The following is a 25428-nucleotide window of genomic DNA, read 5'->3' as shown; positions in this document are numbered from 1 at the left end:
TTGCTTTTACTGGGTGATCGCCACCAAAGTGCAAGTGGAATTAATTCACACACTTCTAAGAATCTACAAGTGAAGTTTTGTATTTGTACATAGGCATTTACATGTTTAATTAGTAAATATAAGTGACGTTGATGAGAGAAAGCAGTAAGGACGTTTGGGCGATACTTAGCCTGAGCGGCTCAGGTGGTGGTTTACATTAAAAATGTAAATTAGGAAGACTTTACGGTATATTTTGGAGCTGGTAAAGCATGTCTTTTTTATTGTTAAGGACTGATGTATGGTCCTGGATGTTTCGACAACATTGATGCTAATTAGGATAGGTACGCTCCCAATTAAACGGTGTTAGCGTCCTTTTGATGACTCTTGTTAACACAAAGCTAAATTAGTCAGTTAAAACAATAAATTATTCTAAAAATAAGAAGTTAGACTTTAGTTTAAAACCATTAAACTAACTCAAAACATTACACCATCATTATTCGGAGGTTAAACAGAAAGTTTGATAGAATTTAGCTAAATACTGTCCGACAGGTGACACTTAGTCTTTCAAAACACTCTTTTAATAAACTCCAGGTTCACTAACAATATTGTTGGTGCTTCGATTAATATGTAAGGACTGTTGTCATGCTACTGCAGAGGTTTGGTTTTATTTTGAGCACTATTAGTGGTTAAAAAAGCTGTTTTAATGCGTTCACCGTACTGCCCAGAGCTAATCAGTGTTAGCCGCATTCGGCTGTTAGCAACTCTCCTGGATTTCTTTCTTAACTGTTGTTACACAAAAAGAAAATAGTTTTTAAGGCTTATTAGATGTATATGCCGAAAAAGACCCGGAATTTCACTTTAATTCCACCATGTTTTTGAAAAAGTTTTATTTTGAAAGGGTTTAGCGGAAACGTCGTGTCTGGAAGCTGTTGCCTTGACTCCGGAGCCGCGTGCCTCGGCGGTTGGGATGAGAGAGAGAGACAGCAGCGGGACCGAGTGACCGGCGGAGGAGGTGGAGTCTGTCCCAGCCTGCATCTGGCCCGCTCCCCTCTCTGTCACCCCGGGCCAAACCCGCCCAGCTCCTCTCACTCACTCTCCGCCTGTCCTCCCGCACGGCTCGGCTCGGCTCGGCTCGGCACACACACGCAGCACTCACTCACAACACAGCGAGGACCCGGAATGGAGACGGAAGGGAGCCAGACCAGCTTGTCCACCACGGACTCCCCTCACGACCCCTGGTAACGAACAAAACTAACTTTTTTTTAAAAATAAAAGCCCTTTTTTTCTCTACTTCTGCTCAGAAACAAACCGGGTTTTTTGCTGAGGGCACACACACACCTCCACACACACACACACACACACACACACACACACACACACACACACACACACACACACACACACAGGCTTCATGCAAAACCAGAGATGATACACACACATTTTATAGTCTTTACCAGGATTACACTTTCCAAAACCTCCATAACAACTTTGTTTGACTGTGTAAGCATAAATATTCACCTCTCCTTTTTATAAAAATGCAAAAATATTATATTAATACTATTTTTTTTTTATTCCTCCCACAGCAAAATGTTCATAGGTGGACTCAGCTGGCAGACAACACAAGGTAAATCTTTTTCCACCACTAGCTCTCTCACAAAATGCCACTGTGTCTTCAAAAACCCTGGCATGGATCACATGGAACTAAAAGCTAAAAGTTATTTGCAACGCTGTATTTCTTAATATTTCTGCTTTGCTTACATTGAATATGTTTATTTTTTTGTGGAGTTTGAATCCCGGCCCCAGCATGAATGCACCCATTCAGAGCCACCGTAGACTGAACGGGTGATTCTTCTTAAAAGCCCATTAAAAAAAGAGTTAAATTAGATTAAATCAGTGTGTAATAAGGTGAGAGATCGTAGTAGGACTTGTTATAAAGTGTTTGAGTCATTACCGTGTTGTGTTTAGAGAGATTTAATTGAAAAGTTAGCCGGGGGAAATCTCAGCAGGAGTGAAAAAGTTGGATTTAAGCTACTTTTGAATGGGAAAAAAGTTGTTATTTCTCCTTAACATCTTGATTCATCACTGAATGTGTCTCCTCTCCACCTGGCTTGGTTTCCCAGAGGGTTTGAAGGAGTACTTCTGCAAGTACGGGGAGGTGAAGGAGTGTATGGTGATGAGAGATCCGGTTACTAAGCGCTCGAGGTGAGGGAGCTGTGAGGCCGTCTTCTCTGCCGCAGCTGAAAGTTTATCTGACCTCTGTGATTCCTCACTGCTCATAACGTATCATTACATGTCGACATCAGTTTCTGTGTCATTAATACCTTCTCCTCCTCCTTCTCCTCCACCCCGGTATCCGCAGAGGGTTCGGATTCGTCACCTTTGTTGATCAGGCCGGCGTGGATAAAGTTCTGGCCCAAACCAGGCACGAGTTGGACTCGAAAACGGTGAGTTCTCTGTATTTACAAGATAATCCCGTCGCTCAGTGTTTGATTAGTGGATTTTCCCAATAATCCGCTAGAGAGGTGTCTCATCGCTGCGTTTTAGTATGTTTACTAAGTTCCACCGTGCTGATGTTATTCTCAAACCGTGTCCATGTGAGCACTTTACGTGATTAAGGCGGTCGTGCAAGAGTGCGCTCCTGTCTTCGCTCTTCATTCAAACAAAATAAGAAAATGTAGCGTAAGGGTCGATTTCCATAGAAACAAGGGGGAACCGGACAGGGTGCCTCTCCCCGCCAATCTTTGATTTGCTCTGTGGGAAGAGTGAACAGAAAACTTTCTTTCTGCTTTTTTTCCTTTTTTTAAATTTTCTATCCCCGAGCGGTTGAATTGAGGCGTAGAAAAGTTTCTCAATGGAACAATTAAATGCAACCTGAAACCATCAAGGTGTGCGAGCGGCAACAAACAGCTTCCTGTTGATCTCAGGAAGAACAAAAGTGCGCGCAGTGATGATGAAGCCAGGGCCCTTTCACCTACGAGAATTGTAACTTAAAATGCATTAATCGCCTGTGTTGCAGTGTGTGTGTGTGTGTGTGTGTGTGTGTGTGTCTTTTTGTCAGTAATGAATGTGGGCTGGTCTGGGAACAATATGGCCCGTTGGTCGCCATAGGGACCACTGCCCCCGTCTCTCGCTCTCTTCTCTGTGGGAGTGGTGATGGCTGCTGGTTAGTCACTGTATTGAAATGAGGGGAGGCTATTTCTTCTTTCCCCCTTTTGTGCTCGGAGCGATGCACCTTCTCTAATCTTTGGAGGATAAGTGGAGGTGCAGAAGGAGGAAATAAGAACAAAGAGGAAAAAAGGGTTTTAAATGCTTTAGATTGGGGTTTTTTTGTGTCATTATTAATCCAAAATTAGGACGGGAGGAAGTTGGTGGGTAGAGAACTCTAACTGAATGTAGTTTTGTGTGTTGTGTTTGGTTTCCCCAGTGCCCTACTGCTATAGTGTCACTTGCAGGCACAACAGCTTTGACAAGTAGCGGCATCATGGTTGGACGCCACTAACTCGCCATGGGGTTTGTTTCCATAGTGACCCCCCCTACCCCCGCCCCCCTACCCCCTACCCCTCTGCAGTTGAAGAATGGCTCTGTCACAAAAGAAAGGAAAAAAAGAAAGGAAGATAACAATGCACATCATTTACCATCTTGGATAACAGAAATCAAAACAGCATAAACAGTCACAGATAGCGGCGCTCGTGACAGTTTGTCCTCACGTCGCGTCTCCTCACAAAGCAACTTATGAAGTTAATTTGTAGAAGACTCCAGAGATGATGAATCCTTTATTCTTTTCTTTTTTTTAATTCGAGTTTCTTCTCTTAACCTGTGCTGCGTGTTAACTGTGCAGCCTCGTGGGCCGTGGCGGGGCCCCTTGTGGCTGGCAGTTGGGTGTGTCGGTGGCGTTTGTTGGGGGCTGTGGCAGGCTGCCTCAGAGAGTGTGTGTTTGGCGTGGAGAGGGCTCAGTGATCAGCCACAGGAGTTGGATGGTGAGTAGAGTAGGCCTTTTTAGACTGCTCACCCTGCCCCCCTCTCCCTCTCTCTCATGCTAACAGGTTAGAGAGGGGAGAGAAAAGTTCTCCAGTGGCAACAGAAAGAATGTGCCATGCTGTGACCGACTGAACCGCTCCGGCACTGGAATTAACAGAGCTTTGCTCAGCCCAGAGGCTAAAGAGCAAATACAGTGCCGCAGAGGAATTTATTGGTACTTATTGTGTTGAAGGACAGATACGGCCCGGTTTTGACCAGTGTAGGAAAGCAGGTTTTACTGTGATTTATGTAACTGCTGCTCTGTTAGCTGCCCCTGTGGGTGCCCTCCCAGCTTCCTGCTATCTGTAAAGTTGGTGACGGCCGAAGCAAACTGCACCTTTGTGGGACAAAGTTTCCATTCAATGGCAGCTCCAAGGTGCACGGCGGAGAGGTTAACAACAAAGTCACACAGCTCCTTGCAGGGTTGCATCAGGCATATTTGTGGCCCCCGTTAACCATTTCCATGCTGACCTGAGTGGAAAAAAGAGGGGGGGGAGGCAGGTTAGCCCCATCTGTGATTAGTATGGCTTTCCTAACTAATAGGATTGGAGTCAACCATCTTGAGAGATGTTGAGCGCTGACCAATCGGCACATTGTGTAAAGTGTGCTCCCAGCTCAGGCTGTGACAGGCAGCGCGCTCGGCCAACTGTTGCATAGCTGGGACGTAGTTGGTCAAAGGGGATTGCCCTGATTTCATAAACCGCTCTTGGAATTATGTCCAGCTTCTTCCCCGTTACCTTGCTGTGAGTGAGGAGAGGTGAGACCTCGGCCTCTGACGCCTTAAAGTGACTTCACATGTAGGAGAAAGTGATTTTAAAGTAAAAGAACTTCCTCCAGGCATGTTTTATGACATACAGTGCGTTTACATGCACATCACTTACCCTCACCTCGGTTTAGGGAATAATCAGGTTATTGAAGTTCCCCTCGTATACATGAAAGGAGGTTGAATGGGAAATAACTCGACCTCCGGTGCAGTAGGTGGCGCTCCGCCAACATACAGCTGGACTGAACATGGCTTTTTTCCAGTTCACATTTGTCAAAATCGCAAACGGCCGACTTTTGGACAGAAATATGACCGATACGGGTCTACTTGGTACTGATGTTACTTGCCGTTGCGATGTATTGTTGTTGTTTTTTTCACGCCATTTCTTCCTGGTTTATTCTATTTGCGGGTTTAAAGCCACCAGAGCAGAGTAGGGCGCATGCGCAGACGAGAACCCCGATAATAACCCGAGAACGCTGTTTACATGCGTGAATAATCGGGGAACTGAAGGAGTTCCCTAGGTCTGTTAACCGGGGTATGAGAACTCAGATTTTACCCGGGGTATGGTGTTTACATGGTGTTTAAGAAACCGGGGTATGTCCTTAACCCGATTATAATCCGTTTTTTAAACTGCATGTAAACGCACTGATTGAGGAACACTCAATACATCAACACATAATTTGTGTCTGGTATGTTTTTTCCACAAAAGGTTAAAAGAATTCATTAGATGTCTTAAAAATAATAGCCGCTTCTTCTCCCTCGTTTAAAAATCCCAAATCTATCAGTATTCAAATTTTTAACCTGCCCACACAGGAAATTCCCTTACGTCAGGAAAGTCCGTTCTCTGTCTGTTTTCAAGTTTCTACGTCACACTTGTGTAAAGCTGTTTTCACAAATGAACCTCGGACAATGTCAGATGAATCGGGTGCGGACATGGCCCAAGGATTCCCTTTCACACATGCAGCACACAAAAGGGGAGATACGTTTCATTTAGGTGAGGGGTGGCGACGTGCATTACACCGCGGTCAAGTAGCCGGTTCATAATTTGATCATAACCAGCCAAGTCTTGCTATTATTTAAATTTGTCTTACAATTTGGGCGCCCAAAATGCGACGACAGAATCTGAATTATCTTCTGAATCTCGCCGTCTTTCCGGTTATTCTGCCCGGAGGTTTGTTTTCTTCTGGTTTTTCGCCCCATGGCCTCTCGCTCGCTGTGAATTCTCCAGACAATGAGCTGCTCTATTCACACATGGGCTCAATCAGACGTTATGCAGACTTTGTAATAGGGAGTGCGTTTAATGTCCGATCCAACCGATTTGGACATTTGCGTTCCCACATAGAGCCCCACAGGGTGATGTCTAGGTAAATTAAGGGTTACTGTGCATGCGTGAAAGTTAAGTTGCGTACTGAGCCACGCTTGGCTGTAATGTCAAAACAGCCTTTTAGTGTCAAACCCCTCTCGCTGAAGCTCCTGGTAAAGTACCAAGAAGCATTTTTGAGTGCAGGGGGACTTTAAATACACCTCCCGACTTTGCTTTTATCAAAAAATACTTTTTTCCCCCTCCACAAAACAAACCAATTTCATTAATACAATCACTTTATCTGTTTAATGTCCACAATTTCCTCCCCACGGATGTGCTGTGTGCTACCATGTGTTTGATTTTGTTTGTTTGTGTGTGTGTCTGTTTGTTTTTGAATGTGCACAGGAGTGTTGGACATCAGGAGGGTTGGTGACCGGAGGTGACTATCAGAGTAGTCTAGCCACCATAGAAACTAAACAGTAGACTCTGCATCTGATCCTCCAGTCTTAGCCTATAGTCTTCTCACTCTGCTCTCTAGAACAAAAGAAAAAAGAAAGAAAGAGGAATACTCTTGCGGTGATGTTGACTTTTATTCAAGTAGAAACAACACTGTTGCCCCTACTCTGGTAAACGCATGCGGTTTACCATAGAGGCTCTAGCTCTCTACTGTAGTTCAACTCTACCCTCTCATGGTTACGGACTAATCTTAGCGCTGTACTGTCTCACCATCTGTTAGTGTAACAGCAGTACAGTGTGGAGTAGTCTAGTTGTTCTCTAGCTCTATTAGACCAGTATAGACTAATATAGAGGTCTCAAATTCCAGTTTTACAGCCTGTCTATGATTGCATCCCCAAGGCATGATGTGGCTCTCTCTCCAATCTTAACCTTGGTGACATCCAGTGGGCTCGACCACATTATGTATCAAATTCTGTTATTGTTGTTTTTTCCAGTTGTAGTGTTAAGATTGATTTTTTTTCCTGGGTGTAAATGTAAGGAGCTGCAGGGCAGAGGACGATCCGGATCACCCGAACGGTCCTTGTTGTTGTCGTCAAACAAACAAACACAAACAAACAAAATCGGGGGGGATCTTGCTGTCAAGTGAGGTTTGATTGACAGCTCCCTCTCCTCTGTCCCGTCTTCCTCTCCCTCCTCTCACTGTGTTTCGGACGCACTCTTCCTCGCTCTCGGGCTCTCCTCGCCGAGGTGAGGCGTGTTTGTGATTGTGGTGCCCGTGTGAGATTCCAGGAGATCTCATGTCACATGGTAGTGACGAGAGAGGCAGGGGTTCACTGGACATTCCACCTGAGCACAGCTGTACGCACACACACACACACACACACAGACTTTACATGTACAATCGCTCACTCACGTTCACGTTGTACTCAACACACACACACACTAAAGTGGGGCTTGGAAGAATATCGATATTATATCGCTGTATCAGACGATATCGTCTTAGATTTTGGATATAAAATTACATATTTGTCGTGTTTTCCTGGTTTTAAATGCTGCATTGTAGTAAAGTTATGTCTCTGCTGTTCTAGCTGTTCAATTATTTGCCTTTACCCACTTCATATCCACGCTCCTGGTGATTATTTATCAAAAATCTTATTGTGCAAATATTGGGAAATTACTGATTTTCAACCCTAAAATATTGATCTTGCGGTATTTGGTCAAAAATATTGTGGTATTTGATTTTCTCCATATCGCCCAGACAGAAGTTTATATCCTTGCTTTTATCATAATATAAATATGTGTAATTGTATTATAGTGTAAACATGACAAACAGATGTACATTAACTTATAAAGATAGGATGCTTTAAAGGGTTGTTTCGGACAAATTATGAAAATAACATTTTTACACCTGGGGTAGTTTTAGTTTTCCTGTCTTTGCGATAAAAAATAAAAAACATCAACAGAAACAATGTTACAGTTATTTGGGATAAATCACAGACGTCACTGTGACCAGTTTTCATTTGAACTACTTTCTACCAAATTAAGATTAGATCGATTTTGTTGATTGTAAACGACGCAAGGCGCAAGAGTGATAGCCCGAAAAAAATCAGATGTCTTTGACTCGCTGCTTTGATTTAGAATCGGTGAATACATGGCGCTAGGCCAAGAGGAGAACACCAGGGATGTATTACACCTTCACTGATGAGTCCGTAGAGAATGAAAGATGAGTGTGATGCCAGACTACACCAAGGGAAGGCGACAGGTTGCTTGTTCATCTGTATCACGACACAACACTAACCAGGCCTCTCGTTTTCTGTATTCTCTCCCGCAGATCGACCCAAAGGTTGCATTCCCTCGCAGAGCTCAGCCCAAGGTGAGTCCAAGCGTCTCCCCCTGTTAGTTGCAATGCGTGCGTATTGTTTGCAGCGGGTGACTGTGTGTCGAGAGTTTCAGTCTCTTATCGGGGCTAATGCCTCGTAATCTGATGAACATGAGCAGCACTGACATCACAGAACTGTTACGTGATCGTGTGTTAACAAAAACGTTCACAGCTCATTATTGTTAAACCCACTTAAATGTCTGTATTGTGTTTCAGGTACGCTGTGTCCTGATCTTAGCTGGTTTGTCTCTTCCATTAACAACAACACAGTGTGAAATAGAAAGGCTAGGGAAGGAAGGGAAACGGACAGTGCGTGTGTGTGCGTGTGTGTGTGTGTGTGTGTGTGTGTGTGTGCGTGTGTGTGTGTGTGTGTGTAGCCTCGTAAAAATTAACCATAACCCAACAGATTTGCAAAGATGGCTGCGTAATATTGGCCCAGCCGTAAAAACTGCCCTGTGTGACGTGTTACACATAAAAGAACAACGTGAATCTCGGGAAAATGACTGAATGTTCAAGGACAGAACTTTCCCATGATGCAACGCACAATGAACTTGAAAGTGAATCATAGCACTCGTAAAAAAAACTGGTGGCTCTCACAGACAAACAAATATATTTAGTAAAAAATACTCAATAAATATTCAATTCAATTTGAAATTTCTAATAATGTTCTACTGCCACAGTTTGACTTACATGCATAAACAGCTATTTTGTGTATTGTGAGTGTATTGAAATGAATCTCTCATAATCTTCCGCCTTGATGTGATTTCATATCTCAGTAATGATATATATCACGATAGAGCATGTTTTCTGGTGATTCAATAAATACATAGTCTATATGACATAACTACACAGTAAAATCTGTTGTTGTATGCTCCTGTGTATTTTCTCGTTTTATTAAGAACTTTAGTTCACAGCGAACATAATGTGCAAGGACCAGTATGTTAAGCGTCATCCAAGTCATGGAAATATCGTCATAACGCAGTTCGGCAACTGGTTCTTTGACATTTTAGTGGAATCAGAATAGAAAAATATAAATATATATAGGATTGACATTTTTATAACCTTTTGACGATATGTAACGTCATGTCGCCCTAAGCAGTGTTAATGGGTGTAAATCTAGCTGACAGCGTGTCTCCGCAAATCTGATTCCTCACTCAATACTTAGAAATCTGTATCCACTCACAGTCAACTAACAACAAGACATGCTGCATTTAGATCGTGTGTAAACATTTAAACATTAAGATATATAGCATATATAAATATAGACCCACAGAATGAGAGAAAGTGGCAGTGTTGCAAAAGACCAAAGTAATGAACCCAGGACATTTTTATGCAGAGATTGTGTGTGCTGCTGTACGTCAGCAAACATCACACAAAACAGATGTAACATTAGTGAATAACGTTGTTTCTTTGGGCTTTTATGGGTTAAGTGACAGCGTTTAACCCTCACAAGAGGGAAACAGTGTTTAATAATGGCCCCTGTGAACTTAATAATGCTAAATTAAATTAAAGAATACAGTCTTGAATGTGTGCGATAGTAATATTTAACATTACTGTTGGACTGTTAAAAAATCTTTGATGAACATGATTCTCTTCAGGCCTCTCTTTAAAACACACACTGTACCGCCATGTTGAAAAACTAGCAGAAAAACAGCGTTACAGCAATATTTACATCATTTGGACGACATTTTACACTCTGATCCTTTCACGCTATGTTCATTTTGCACTAAAGCTCTTAAAAGATGAGAAAATACTTCAATCTATGTACAGAAATAGGCTGTATGTTGTGGGTATTTCTATATATTTATTGAATTACCAGGAAACATGCTACATTTTGAAATATACCATTACCATTATACAATAGAAGCTTTTGGTCATATCACTCCGTCCTGTCATGTATTGTCCACTTTACAGATAAATGAATAGTTACCATGTTGTAAAAACAGTTTTCATTTAATTGCTCAAAACAAAACATTCCTCAGTGTTTTTACCCAACTAGAAAAACACATATACAGTTTATACGCATTATTTATTAAGAGCAATTATGAATTAAAACACCTTTTATAGGACTTCTACATCTTCTTCATGTGTGTAATCAATAATCAGAACATTACAAATACAATATGTTTTATTGTCATTTTGCAAGTTAAAGTTCCACGTAAAGAAAGCAAAGTCTTCTGCTTTTGCTCATCTAAATGAGCTTTTAATGAGAGGATAATGACTGATTGTACTTGTGATTTTGAGGCAGTGGTGAGAACTTGTTTCTTGTAGTGTAGTAACAATTACAGCAACAGTCAAAATGAACGCTGGTGTGTTTCTGAGTAATGAACTTTTGGCTGCATTTGACACATATTTGAAAGTATTAAAGTAGTAGAGTGTGCTACAATTGTATGTAATTGTACTGTAAAAATATCCTTTTTATCTGCTTTCCTGATAGATATATGGTTTCATTAAAAATGTACAAAATCAGTCAGTCAGTAGGAATCAAAAGTGTTCATCTGAGCCTTTCCTCTTACAGTTGGTGACTCGAACCAAGAAGATCTTTGTGGGAGGCCTGTCGGTGAACACAACCATCGAGGACGTCAAACAGTACTTTGACCAGTTTGGGAAGGTGAGTGATGTTTAAGAGAGTGTTAAAGTTACGCTGGGGTGTCACGCTGTGGTGAAATCTTAGCTGGGATATCAGCAATATTGATCAGAATGGAAAAAGAGGATCCCTTCGTCAGTTATAATGGATTCACATAAGTTTGTCTTGTCGGCATTAGTGCGGAAACAAATCAACAGCTTAGGAACACGCAGTACAACGTCCCACCAGCTCAGCCGAGTCTGATTCACCAGAAATTCTCTGAGAAAACCTTCACTTTGTAGTCGAAGGGCCGCCTTGAAGTGAAGAGGTTACTGCGAGGAGGAGGAGGAGGAGGAGGAGGGCGAGAATGGAGGGAGAGAAAACGCTTGGAGAGGGTAGGAAGGGAAAAATAACGAGGCTGAGAGGCTCGAGGAGCAGCAGGCGAAGTTAGGGGGACTTGAGAGAGAGAGAGAGAGAGAGAGGGAGGGAGACAGAGAGGGAGAGAGAGGGGGGGAGAGAGAGAGAGAGAGAGAGAGAGAGGGAGGGAGACAGAGAGGGAGAGAGAGAAGGGGGAGAAAAGTTTTGTAGTGAGTGTGTGCCGATGGTGAGGAAGGAGGAGGGATTATCAGAATCTGAATTAATCTGATGTAACAGCTGCTCCTACCCACAACCCCCTCCTTGCTCGTTACCGTGGTGACCCGGCTTGCCCATTGTCCCCAAGTAATTCTGTGGGTAAGGGGGTTTTGTTCTGAAGGAGGAGGGATGAGGTGGTGTTTGGGGGTGTTAGCATGAGTGTGTGCGAGTGTGTGTTGGGTGGGGGTCAACTCAGGAGTTCAGTCCCAATAAATGAACGACCAACGCTCGAAAACTTGCAAACTCTACCACTCTGCCGTCATTTTTTCAATGCATTTGTTTGAGTTTCTTTGATATTTGTATATAAAGTTTTGTGAAAGTTCTTGTTAGTTATTCCGAGGACTCTGACAGGCATGAGGCAGAGAATAGATGATGGGCTGACAAAGGCACCGACGAGGGAGGGAGGGCCTGATTGAGAGAGGTTTGCGGAGGCGTAAGAGAGGGAACTGGGGCAAAGATGGGGTTGGAGGGGGGTTTACGGGGGCCTTTATGCCTCTATACAAAGCTAGACAAATATTTTGTTGGTTTGTCCAGAAGTTATCTGCATACTGGAAGTCTGGACCGTTCGCACTCCTAAATGTGTCTTCTTACGTGAAACACCTACGTCAAAACAAATTAGACAAAAAAAAATAATCCTATAAACTTTTTTCAGCCAGTCTCCACCTCGAGCCCTTGAAACTTTCCAAAGTCAAACGTGTGACGATTCTGTTCTAGTCGCCGTGTTTCCAAATGCGTGGCACTTTATTTTCAGTGCCAAAGGTTTGGCCCCGAGTTTCCCTTCGCTCCCTCCTCAATCATAACGTCTAGATGAATTTTGCCGAGAGAGATATCGAGGGATGGACGGTGAAATGTAGGCTCCAGCCATCCATGGAAGTTCCTGATTAGACTGCCTCACTGGACCTTTTGTGTCCCGTCCTGGTGAGGACAAAGGAGCGCGGAGAGGGATGGGCAGGGGATAACAGGGAAGATGAGAGGTGGGGAGAAAAAAAAAAAAAAAGGATAAGAGGGAATATTGTCCGTCAGTACGCCATTAAAATGCCCAGTGTTTGAAATATCAAGCAATGATGTGCAATTAACTCAGTGTGCAGCGTTTAATGGGAACCGCAGGCATTGTTGTGTTGTTTTGATTGCATCCTCCAGGGCGATTGTGTGTTCACGTTGGGATAGTTCCTGTGTGTCTGCTTTATTAAGTCTGGTTTGAGTCACAGCTCAAACTTACATCTCTGGCATAATTTCACAAAGTGCGTTCTTGGTGTTGCCGTCCTCTTGACCCTTGCTCCCCTTACATTTGATTGTTTAAAAATGTGGCAATCTGAGGAGTTTCTAATGTCAAGCCTCTTGGATAAAAGTGTTAGCTAAATGACAAAAATAAGTTGTTGTTTTTTTTTTGCCGAGATAGAGAGATGAACATGTTGCAGGCGTTGAGCAAATGTCAGGCTGGAAGGAAGCAGTGACTTGAGAGGCATCAGAGTAACAGGTCCCCTTTCACACTGACACTCCTCTCTCCCCTTTGACCTTTCTGTAGGCAAAGTGCCCTTGGGGGTCCACACGCACACACTCACACACTGTGTGCCGTGTGAGCATGTGACTATGACAAACGCTTCGCTGGACTATATCCAGTAAACTTATTATAGCGCAGATTCATTTACCAAATGTTTATTTGGACCTCTGTGTGCAGACTGGAGTATAAACATGTCAGCTTTTTACAAGAGTGAGGGGAAGAAATAAGGAGAGTAGGTCAACTTTGACATAAGAAACTCACTCTATGTATGTATGTGTGTGTGTGTGTGTGTGTGTGTGTGTGTTGGTATAGAATAGACACCTGTGTCTTTGCTCTATAAAGGGAGGCCGGGCCGGAGGGAGAGGTCAAAGGGAGAAGAGGAGGAGGAGGAATTATGGCTGACTGTGCCAACAAACAAAGCCTCCAGGCCTCTTTGTTCTCCCTCTCCTTTTGTCTCTTCTTTCTCCTCCCTTTCCACTCTGACCCAATCTTTTTTTCTTCTTTCCCTCTCTTACTGGACTCTCTGTGCTCTCTTTCACCATATCTCCACCTGTCGCTATTCCTCTTGCTATCAGCTCTCCCCTCTCATCGAGTCTCCACCTGCCCACAGGATTCACCTTTCTGCTTGTGACTGGCTCCTTTTTTTCGTCTGTGTTTCTCTCTTTGCGGCCCCCTTTGTCTCACTGGCACTCTCCCACTATTCATAAAGCATATTTGATGTTGGCTCGAGCTCTTTTATATGGACTTTTTGTACAGTTGCCATGGGAATGTCAAACTTTGGAGGGGAGAAAGGCCGCGGATTATGGGCTCTTTGTGAGAAGGATTGTGACCGGGGCAGTTTAGCAGCAAATGCGACTTCCAATTTTCCATCCATTATGTCTGTTAGTCATATACAGCACCAGAGCTGGTCGTACAGTATTTCTTTCTCGTCTTTGCCCCCTCGGCCTCCTCTCCGTAACCTGTCCCTCGTCTCCACTCCTCTCCCTCCCTCCTTCTTCCCCCTCCTTTCTGTCCATCTGTTGCTGAGCCTCCCTGCAGAACTTGAGAAGGGCTGAGGTCAGGCAATATGCCGTGTGGCAAGAGGGAGAGAGCACCGCCTAAAAAACTGTTGTTTGTCTCCCCCCCAGGTCGACGATGCCATGCTCATGTTCGACAAGACCACCAACAGACACAGAGGTGAGACGGAGTGACCCAACTTCCTGTCCGTTCTTTCCCTGCACCTCTCCTTGTCTTCGTCGATATACTACTCTTCCTCCAGTCCTGCCAGGGTATCTATTGATCCCCCTCCACCCCCCACGGGCCTCCTTCCTGTGGGCTGAGGTGGAGGAGACGAACGGGGCTAGTCTAATTAGCCAGTCCGTTAATCTGGATCAGGATAAAGCCTCCTTAAGCACCTCCTCCCCACCCTTGGACTGATCGATTATGACAGCCTACCAGCTTTGCCCGGGCCTTCTGGCCAGGAAGGGAGGGAAGAAAGGATGAGTGCAGAATAGCAGCATTGAAAGAGGGGGAAGGGGGGGCAAATGTGTTAAGCGGCTATTACAGCACTGATTACTGGAGACTATTAGCTGTACCGCTGCACTGAAAAGCCTACTGTCTAAATCCACCATACTGTGCTAAATTTTCTTACTCATGAACCTGCGTTGTCTTCTCCAGGTTTTGGCTTTGTGACGTTTGAGAACGAGGATGTGGTGGAGAAAGTCTGCGAGATCCACTTCCACGAGATCAACAACAAAATGGTGAGCAGCTCGATTTCTTGTAACAGCACTCTCATATCACCGTGTCCTGTGGCAACTAGAAGTTCTGATTTTGTGCGATAACAGGTGGAGTGTAAGAAAGCTCAGCCCAAGGAGGTGATGTCCCCCACGGGCTCAGCCAGGGGGCGCTCTCGTGTGATGCCCTATGGAATGGACGCCTTCATGCTGGGCATTGGTATGCTAGGTAAGGTGTAGTATTGATCAGGACAGGAAGGATGTGGCTGCATACATGTACATCATGATAAGTATTCCTGCACTGAGGCCGCAGCTGTCTCAAAGGTCACACTGGGCCTCATGGGGAGAAAGATGACCACTTAGCTCGGCTGCTTGACTCGGCTCACAACTCTCCACCGTGCAGACTTGATTATCTTGACCTCAGACCTCAGCTGTTCGTCACTGCAGCTGAACATATTCAAACTGCTATTGAGACACATTCATTCAAGTTATACATAATAGTATAGTTTCAGATTGGTTAATATTTCAAGTGTGGCTGAAACTAATACATTTTCATTATCGATTAATCTGATTCTCATTATCTGATCTAGATTAATCAATTAATTAAGAAAATAGTAAAAAATGAGTCCAAAGTGATGTTAAATGTCTTGTTTTGTCGGTATAAAACCCAAAGATATTCAGTTTAATATGACATAAAACAGCATTTTCTGGCATCTTTGGATGAAAAATCCCATTAGCAGTTAATCGATTGTCAGCATAGCTGGTGATTGTTTTTCTGACAGTCGACTTATCGATACGTTGCAGTCAGTCTCATAAAAGACACATTTTTCACACTTCAGTGAGTAATATTGCACTTAAAGTTCAATAGAAACACCGACTCATCCGGCTCGTCCGAGAGCAGCAGCAGCAGCAGGTGGCGGGGACAAAAAGCTTACGTTCAAGTCGGAAGGTTTCCAGCTGTTTTCATCAGCCTTCAGTCTGTACAGGAAGTCGCAGAAACACTCACATCCTGACCGAGAAGAATATTAAAATGCTATTAGGTGATCTGTTGTATTTCATCTCTATGACTACTAAATGTCACCATCAGCCACACATCATGTTTCTGTTAATAGAATAAACCTTTACGGCAGAAAATCTCTTCTATTAGCAGGCCGAACGAGCCGAATCTCGAACGAGCCTAGTCTGTAGTATGGATCAAGCTCCAAAAACTCCGGGCTACGTTCAATTTTGAAAAAGTTTTGCTATGGTTTCCAGGTCGAATCACGTGTTGCCTTGAAACGATTGGTGGGTGTGTCAGAGGTGTTATCCAATGAGCAGCGACGTTTATGTAAACTCGTGCTATTAAAAAGGCAATGCACTTGCGTACACAGGAGGGTGTCCAACGCACCATCGTTTCAGTGGAAATAAACGATTTGCTATGTTTGGTTGAGGCTGAACTGGTTCCTACATTTCCCACAATCCAACCCCTCAAACCCCACGCGTCCATGATGGTGCATTCAGGTGATCCTCAGGTGTTCCCTTTTCCCAAGATGAGAAGTCACTCTGCCCACTTTGGTGGGTTCATGAGCTTTAAGTCATAACGTGGAAACATGTGTTTTAGCTTATTGCTCAGAGCGTTTAAACAACACATTGATAGCTTTTTCTTGCATTTACTTCCAGTTTAAAGCTTCATATTAGTGATTTTGCATCAGGGCAAACACTAAAATACTGCTTTATGTGACTTGTTATCAGGGTTAATGCTAATAAATAACTTGTCTTTACTCCAGGTCGTCAGAAACTACCTATCACAACCTAATACCATATTAAAAATTGCATTTGAGCAAAAAATTCATATGCGATACGGCAAGTAATATGATGTCAACTCTACAAGATGTTTACCAAAATTTTCACCAAGTTATTGAGGGGGTATTCATGTGAATTTTCCCAATGGGGAACTATTTTTTACTATTATTCTGACACCACATGAATGCAGCGTTTGTTGTTTGCTGTTAAAAATGTCCTTTGTCTCAAGCCCAAGCTGAGATAACCCATCAGGGTTTTTTTTTAACTTTAGAAATCTCCTTTTTTATTATAACCCTGTTTTCCCCTGAAGCTGACTCACTGACCCGTGCTCCAGTTTCAGTAAACTGAACCCCAAGAGTAAAATAAGGGGAATGACCCTTTAATGATTGTGATCTCCTTATCGCCTTGAACATCATCATGGACAGTAGGGACAACTCGTTACGATCTTTATTGCACTCACAGTAGTTTGTGCATCTGAAGCTGAACACACCAATGCTACCATCTACTGTCCAGTCTGAGAACAACACCTTTCCCTTCAGTGCTTTTATCAGACAGTACAGATTAGAGGATATGCCACCACGTTTACACAAAAAATGCTAAAATAAAAGTTTTTAATATATAACATTATTTTGTTATCTGTCTGAATTGTATTCTGAGGTTAGTTCTCCAGGTTTCAGTGTGTTGTATACAAAGGAAACCTCTGTGTGGCGTGCACTACTGAGAGTGAAACCCAAGACTCAGACTGTAATCCGCTCAGTCCTGTCCTTGTGAAGAAATCCAGACCACAGGTGTAGGATATCACCCACCTGTGTGTCACTGACTGTACCGAGCTTCAGTGTTAGAGGGCAGCACATCCTCACATTTTGTGAACATGGGCGTTCTTGGTGTTGGCAGTGATCCCGATGTTTACAGTGATTTTTCTTTCTGCAGGTTATCCTGGCTTCCAGACAGCCACCTACACCAGTCGGAGCTACGCTGGCATCACTCCTGGATATACCTACCAGTTCCCTGGTAAATCACATGCTCACACTTTCTGCTCCTGATACACTTTGACTTGTCACAGCCATAATTAATTAGCAGGTCCAAGTATTTAAGTGTTCACCATTGTAGGTGAGACATGCAATGAAATAACAGCCACTAAAATCATCCCTTGCTGCGTATACACGCTCAAACATACGCTACATTTAGGGATAGAAGGGAATGGAAATTGAGCTCATTGTAGATAAATAATCTTAAATGACTTACCGCAAAGACTTCCTGATGTTGGCTGAAGAATTTTACACAAATAATGATGAAAAAACATTCTTGTAAAATACCTGGTTACCTATTATCACTATGTTAACAGGGCATTTGTGTCTCTTAATATAAACTAACAAAATAAGAGTGTGGTAAGGACCATCCAAGAGAGATGGATGATTCCAGTGCAGTTCGAATGGTTACACTCTGATCGGCCACTGTGACGAGGAAAAAGGCACATTAGAGGGTGTACTGAGGAGTAGTACGAGTGGTTTCAACATATTGACCCAAGGACACAAACATTTGACCTTGGGAAAAACATTGCTGGGAAAAGAAATCCTTTTAAAAGGTCTACTTATTGTGTCACATCAAAAAGATATTGAGCTGGGGAAAAATTACATATATTCCCCTTTATAAAGAATCTACAACCCCGCTAGTAGCTTTGTTTACTTTAGCTAATACAATGCTAACATGCCGTCATTCATTAGGGACCACAATGGAAATAAGCCGTTGGGCTTAATTGTGTTATCCCTGTCTATTTATGGATTTTAATGTATGACTCCTAAGGCTGTTTCATATTTTATATCATTAATGGTCTTAAATAAAATCAATCCACAAGGTTCACCATCATAGTTTAGCATGCTAAAGTTAGCTAATTAGCACTAAACCCAGGCTGGTGAGAATACCAATCATTTTTGCAGGTATTTGGTCATAAAACAAAGTATTAGATAAATCTAAATTGTGACGTAATGATGGCGCTAGAGGATCACTGCAGTCCTTCAAATATATCCTCTGGAGACCTTGAACGTCTGAAGCAAATATCACAGCAATCCCTCCAATAGTAATGTACAGTATTAACTTCAGTGGTCTGTGTCAGTGGTCTTCTGAATGAATAAATAAATTTATAAAGGTGTAGTTGTGTGTTGACCTGACAGTAGACACACTGTCACAAATACAAACATGTTTCCATAGAAGCACGTGAAACACTGTGAGTAAGTGGCTGCTTGTAAATATCAAGGAGTGGAATATATCTGCTTTAAGGGTGTGTGTGTGTGTGTGTGTGTGTGTGTGTGCGTGCGTGTATGTGCGTGTGCATGTGTATGTGTGTGTGTGTGTGTGTGTGTGAGTGCGTGCCAGTATGTGTGTGTGTGTGTGTGTGTGTGTGTGTGTGTGTGTGTGTGTGTGACTGTTAGCATGGCAGTGTATGATATAAATGTGGGAGTAAATTAGTAAATGTGTTTTACATATTGATAAAATAAAAACAAACTCTTTTTTATGTCAAAATTGTAACATTTGCTGTATTTCTTATTTAATACTGATCCTAACATCACTTTATTGACTATAAAACATTCTTCAATCATTTAATTCCTGTTTGCATCCCTCAAACCTTGTGTATTCCAATATGTGCTCTCCATACCTCCTGTTGTCACCTCGGAGGTCCCTGTGTGTGTGTGTGTGTGTGTGTGTGTGTGTGTGTGTGTGTGTGTGTGTGTGTGTGTGTGTGTGTGTGTGTGTTTGTGTGTGTTCTCCTTGCTGGCGCTGGTGGTGTGTGTCTCAACAGCACTCTGATGTTTCTGTTTTAGAGTTCCACTTAGAGAGGACTCCCCTTCTGACTTCACCCCACCCCCCTGAGCTCACAGGTCAGTCAGTCCCTCCTCTGGACTTTACAAGCAGCGTGTTTTCAGTCTGCGACACTCTTTGGTTTGCATGTTTGTGTTTGTCGGTCCTCCTCTGTCTCTATCTGAAGGCAGGATTGCTGACAGTAATGAGTACGGTTTCACTTTAAAGGCCCCCTACAGTGACCTCATCAACCCCTCTTTGTTTTATACGAACATCAGCTGTACTCTTAATCACATCTTTTTACTTCTGCTTTGGTGGAAATGATCAGAAAGTTCCTGGGGTCACTGGAGGGAGACTTTAAGATATGTTTTTAGTTAGCTATCATGTGTTTGCGCACCAAGACATTTAACCTGGATCTTTGCCTTTCTGTCACTGTAGCCATTCCCCTGACAGCGTATGGACCAATGGCAGCAGCGGCGGCGGCAGCAGCAGTAGTTAGAGGTATGGGCATTGAAAAAGTCTAATTTTATTCATGTGACATTAAGGGGGCACACTTTGACAACATAGAGAATTCTAGCAGAACTCAGAATCAGACACAGTTTTATTTAAGTAGGTTTGACATACAAGGAATTTGTCTTGGTGATTTGCAGCATAACAAGACGCAGTGCTAAAGTCAAGAGGCAAAAGGAAAGAGAAAGTATAATAGAAAATATAAAAGACATATAAGAAATATACATGTTTTTAAAGTGGAACAGCTGTACAGTTTCTGCATGAATGTGCAAAAAAAGGATCAGGGGATTTAAGTAGTTTCTAAGAGTTTTAAAGGTCCATTTTCAGGTTCACACTTGTATTTTGTGTTTCTACTAGAACATGTTTACATGCTTTAATGTTAAAAGAAACACTTTACACCTGTATTCACTCTTGCCCCTTTAGCGACACTTTCTAACTATATATAGTATAGTTATGACATCACAACTGTACAGAAGTCCTGACAGCTTGTTTCAGACAGTTTCTGTGTGAATTTCTCTGTGGATTGAGCGTTTTGAGCTTTCACAGTATTTATATAGCACCTCAGACTGCTTTATAATTAAAACAGACATAGAAATCTCACTTTTTTTATAAAATGAAATGAAACCAGCCACATTTTCCAGCCCATTTTCACCAGTATTTGTGTATTTGTCTTGTTTAACACAGACATCTTTACTTAATATCGAATTTAGCATTTAGCAACTTGATGCTGGGCAGTATTAACTTTCCTTTTAGCCCCATAAGCCATTTGGTGCTGAGCAGGTAGCATCCAGTCAATTTTAAGAGCTTTTTGAGAATCAGGAGAGTGAACCAAAACAACAGCCGGCCATTAAACTAAAAGAATGAGCTAAAACACGCTGAAACGCTCCATAGAGCTGGCGGGAACCCATCTGTGGGTTTGTCACTCCGAGCGACACGTCTCATACAACGAGTGGTCATTGGTGGATAGATCTGATCTTTCACATGCAAAGAAAATCTGAATTTTTTTGTTTTTTATTTCCCTTTTAGGCTCCAACCCATCTCGCACTGCTGGATTTTTAGGCACAAGCAGCCCGGGGCCGATGGCGGACCTTTATGGAACAGCCGGTCAGGAGTCTGCTGTCAGTAGTTACCTCAGTGCTGCAAGCCCTGCCCCAAGCACTGGATTCAGCCACAGTTTGGGGGTAAGATATCCTCCCTACATAACTGGTAACTTCATTTTTGGGAGCACTCGGGTGTCCCTTTTCCCTATCATAATATTATAATGTAATGCTGTAGGTCATGTGACTTTTGCATCCAATGAAATTACAGGTGTTTTTCTACTCAACTCTGGAACTTCTGTAACTCTGGTTCATCGTGTCACGTTGTCGCTGCTTCCCCTTTAATCTGTATTTAAGTTACTTTCTTGAATTGTTTTCTCCAGTTCCACTTACGATGCGGATGGAGCAGAGGAATTTTAAAGCAATAGTTCGACACTTTTGGAAAGTTATTCCCTTATTTGAAGAGAGCTAGATGAGAAGATTGATGCCACTCTTATGTCAAGTTAGTCCTTCAACCCAGAAATGAGTTAGCATTTTTACACTCCAGGTTCCTTCGTCTCAGTCAGTGTTTTTTTTTTTATTAGATGCCTGAAATAATCTTGTTTTGTTTTACTAAATCAAATGAATTTCTAAGTTATTATGAGTCTTTTAAAAAGAAGGTTTCTAACTAGCGGCTAAATGAGACTAAAGAGGTTGTCAAAAGTCATCGCGTCAAGGTACACACGTCATGTGTATTTGGACTTTAGCCTAACGTTAGCTTTTTGTTTCTGCCGATTAAATTTATGCTTCAAGAATCACAAAAGTTTGACTGATGACTATGAAGCTACATGCAGCCACTGTTTGGCTTAGCTTAGCTTAAAGACTGGCAACAGTGGAAACAGCTAGCCTGGCTGTGTCCAAAGGTGACAATCTTTTTATCTAACTCTCTGAGAGAAAGCAAAAACCTTTACCTAAATTGATAATGATGTTTAAAGCACTGTACTGTAGAACAAAGAACAAGGGGAAGCAAGGCAGCAACCTGGTTCAGAACCCAGCAGCAGCTCACTAAGGCTACGTTCACACACCGCAGGTCTTATCGCTCAAATGTGATTTTTGTTTGGCTGTTTACATTACATCTTTAAATGTGGCCTGTCTACGGATTGCTGTATGAAGTGACCCACATGCACAGTTGATTGATGACATCCCGCCACAACGGTGTTTACGGAAGCGAACATGGCAACGGCGACCAGTATTGTCGTTTTTTTAATGCTAAAACCAGTGGCAGCAGCCTGCAAACTTGTGAGCAGGTGATATCACCTCACGATCCCTCCGCCTGCTTCACTGCTGTCCTCCATGTTTGTTTTGATTCTTTTCCTGGCTCTCGCCTGTGGCACACTTTATTCGTCATTCATTTAAAAAACAGTGTTGCGCCTACTTATGTTATATGTTAGTTAACTACCTACTTATGTACTGTGACTACGTCTGACATGGGTTGTTGGGAGGGATAGTAGGATTCATGTTGCAGGCACTCTGAAGCAGTATTCAATAGCTGTACCTTTCTTTGCCTGTCTGCAAAAATTCAATAAAGAAATTTGGAGAAAAAAACAGTGCAGCGCGAATCAGAATGACATCAGAGTGGCATTAAATGCGACCTGGCTGTTCAGATTGCGGGCGCATTCAAAGCAAATCTGACACGTATCCGATTCAGTACCACATTTAAAAGTTGCCTAATTCTAATTCGAATGGTCAAATTCATTGCAACTTGTTGTTCACACTGTCAAAAGCAAATATGGGTCACACATGAGAGAACAAACTGGATTCAGGTCACTTGTCACTGCACTGTGAACGTAGCCTTACTCCCCTCATTTGCACCTTTTAGCCTGAAAGACGGAAATAACCAATGAAATCAAAGTCTGGGAACAACAGTGAACTTGAAACTTGTGTTCTTGCTCCCACAGGGCCCTTTGATTGCCACGGCCTTCACTAACGGCTATCACTGAGAGTGTGAGTCATCGGCTTGTTTTAAACCTCACGTATGCGACCGTTGCATCGGGACTCCCGTGTGAGTGACCCAGGTGTGTTTTCTTTTCTGTGTGTCAGTGCAGAGCTGTAGACTGAGAGCTGGAAGGAGTTGAAGCTGCTTTGGAGCTGATCTGGCCCGTCTCTGTCCAGTCCACCTCTCCAGCAGGGGGGGTGGAGGTGGAGGTGGAGGTGGGGAACCTTCAGCCCTCCACCCCTGGCGTCAGCCTGAACCCAGCCCACCCTACTGACGCCTCTCTTAACTCCACCTCCTGAGGAAAAAAGAAGAAAAAGTTCATAAAAGGTTTCTCACTTCATGTAATAGCAACACATACAGATGCTGTATTTTAGTGGTTTTGTTTTTTTTCTGTTGTTATGTTTCACCTTGCTGTTTTTTTTTTTGTGATGGCTGCGTTGTCTCTTTCTCTGTTTTGGCTGTTTTATTGGGTTATTTGACCTCTGAACCCTGATCTCTCTGAGAAAAGAGGAGAGGAATCTCCAGGTGAAGCGTGTTTGAAGGTCAGGAGCTGTGATTTGTACTGGAAAACTGTATATTTGTCTCTAGTTCATACTGAATTTTAACAAAACGTTTGTGATTAATACTTTTTCTTGAAAATGTGTCACAAAGTGTATATCTTGGTAGGTTTTTAACAAGGACTTGTTACACTAATATTTGGTCACATGACGAAGGGCATTAGTCACAGTTACATAATAGGCCTAAGTAAGATGTACAATTTTGTAAAATACTGTAAATATGACTCTGGTTTCTGGGGGCTGGGGGGGGGGGTCAGCTAATGTTTGTGTGTGGGAGGCGGGAGAAATAATACGATTGCTTCTTTTATCAATCCGTATGTGTTGGAAAGCTCGACTGTTACGTATCGTAGTTTCACATGGAGGTCAAGAACATTTCGGTGTGTTTTCTGTCAATATGAAACCAGCCACATACTGTATTCCTCTCCTGGAGTTTTATGAACGACGTGCGGGAGAGAGGCAACACTTTACTTTTTGGGATAAACTGTACGTGTGTGTGCGTGTGTGAAAATGCTCCTCGATCAGGAGAGGCAACAAAAAAATCATGCTGTTTTCTTACTTTGTCATATTGTCGTTTTAACTGTGATGATTTTCAATATGTGACGATTGTTTGTGAAGGAAAATGAAGGAGTAGTGTGCAGGAGCAGTCATGCGCGGTCAACACTGTCCATGGCTGGTCCGCTCTGCAAGTTGTGTTGATGTTTGCGTGAGCGTGTCATATGGTTTTATACACATTGGTCTCCAATGTGCCATGTGCTGTTTTTGGGGGGGGGGATGGTACCTCAGTTGCAAATGTGAAATTTTAATCTGACTTTTTTTATTATTATTATTATTACATTAACAAATATGTCAAAGTGTGGATGGTTGAACCCTTTAGAAAGGCAGCTTTTCCAACAGGAAAGGCGGGGTCTTAACTCTTGTTTCCCTGTCACCCCCTCTCTAACCCGTCTGCATATCCACTGGAGGTCACAGACTGTAGCAATGTGACAGCTATTTTTAGACCAAAACAATTATGTTCAGAGCTACTAGGACGTTGCACTGGCCGATCACAATAAATGTTTTTTCCTCGGAAATGTTAAGAACAAAGCACTCTCCATCTACGAAGCACCAGGTTTTACACTTTGATACACTCGCTCACACTGCTGCAGGCCACCGCGGGAGTTCATCCTTTGATGCTGTTTTCACTGAAAAATAACAATCTTGTCAACACTGTAACATTTTCTGATTTTCTTTTTTTTTTTCCTGTCATGTTTATTCCTTTGAAAAAAAAAACTTTTTAAAATTCCTAATAAATTATTTTAAAACATTCCATTCATGCATAACGTTTGACGTTTGTTGCACTTTTGTTGGGTGAGAGTCAAAAAGAGCTAAAAGAAGAATAAGTGTGAATAATTTGTGAAGAATTAAAGATATATTTATATATATAAACACACATATAAGTGTGTAATAGTACAACAACAGAGTGTAAAAACTGAGTTTATCCATCGAACGATTGGTTCTTCTTCTTAAAGTTGTACTAAAAATATACATTTCTATTAAATGACTATAAATGTGTCTAAATTAATATAAATTGCATTTAAAAATAATACAAAAATGTATTCAATCACTATGAATTTGTACTAAATTACTCAATATTTCTATTAAATGACTATAAATGTGTCTAAATTAATATATATTGCATATAAAAATAATACAAAAATGATTAATGTGTATTAAATCACTATAGATTTGTACTAAATGACTCAACATTTCTAATAAATTACTATAAATGTGTCCCAAATCATATATTTCCTTCGTTATATCTTTAATTCTCTTTGAGTCCTTCAGCTCCTGCCTCTGACTCCCTCCCACATCTCTCTGCTGGCTGATTCCTCTCTTCCATCATCACTGCTCCACTGCCTCCCCTCCCTCGCCTCCACCTCCACTCTCCCAGTGTCTCGGCCCCGTGCCTCGCCTCTCTGCTTG

General features: G+C 42.4%; 1 protein-coding gene across 3 annotated transcripts; it reads left to right on the top strand.

The window, feature by feature from the left end:
* Positions 1-1053: 1053 nt before the first annotated feature.
* msi1b (musashi RNA binding protein 1b) lies at positions 1054-25366 on the top strand. 3 transcript variants are annotated; one of them, XR_014593190.1, is made up of 16 exons: positions 1054-1217; positions 1563-1603; positions 2100-2181; positions 2339-2423; positions 8350-8391; positions 10916-11008; positions 14225-14273; positions 14754-14836; positions 14921-15038; positions 17522-17602; positions 19411-19467; positions 19826-19888; positions 20924-21103; positions 22872-22917; positions 23014-23236; positions 25291-25366. XR_014593190.1 is itself a non-coding variant. In XM_083912974.1 (15 exons), exons 1-14 carry the CDS (start codon positions 1159-1161, stop codon positions 22898-22900), a joined length of 1062 nt encoding a protein of 353 aa, XP_083769100.1. In that variant the 5' UTR covers positions 1054-1158; the 3' UTR covers positions 22901-22917; positions 23014-24680. The 3 variants fall into 3 exon arrangements, 2 of the variants coding, with proteins under 2 accessions (XP_083769100.1, XP_083769101.1); XM_083912974.1 differs by lacking the exon at positions 25291-25366 and having other exon boundaries at positions 23014-24680; XM_083912975.1 differs by lacking the exon at positions 25291-25366 and having other exon boundaries at positions 1064-1217; positions 20924-21078; positions 23014-24680.
* Positions 25367-25428: the final 62 nt, after the last annotated feature.

This window comes from Echiichthys vipera (assembly GCF_963691815.1).
Source record: "Echiichthys vipera genome assembly, chromosome: 4".
In the NCBI taxonomy this organism is placed as follows: domain Eukaryota; kingdom Metazoa; phylum Chordata; class Actinopteri; order Perciformes; family Trachinidae; genus Echiichthys; species Echiichthys vipera.
This window is presented reverse-complemented; position numbering and strand designations above follow the sequence as displayed.

What these genes read in the sequence shown, in the direction of transcription:
- msi1b (XM_083912974.1), top strand. Translation starts at nt 1,159, where the DNA reads ATGGAGACGGAAGGGAGCCAGACCAGCTTGTCCACCACGGACTCCCCT. An exon ending in GACTCCCCTCACGACCCCTG is followed by an intron (nt 1,218 to 1,562) that starts GTAACGAACAAA and finishes TTCCTCCCACAG; the next exon opens with CAAAATGTTCATAGGTGGAC. An exon ending in ATATACCTACCAGTTCCCTG is followed by an intron (nt 17,603 to 19,410) that starts GTAAATCACATG and finishes TTTCTGTTTTAG; the next exon opens with AGTTCCACTTAGAGAGGACT.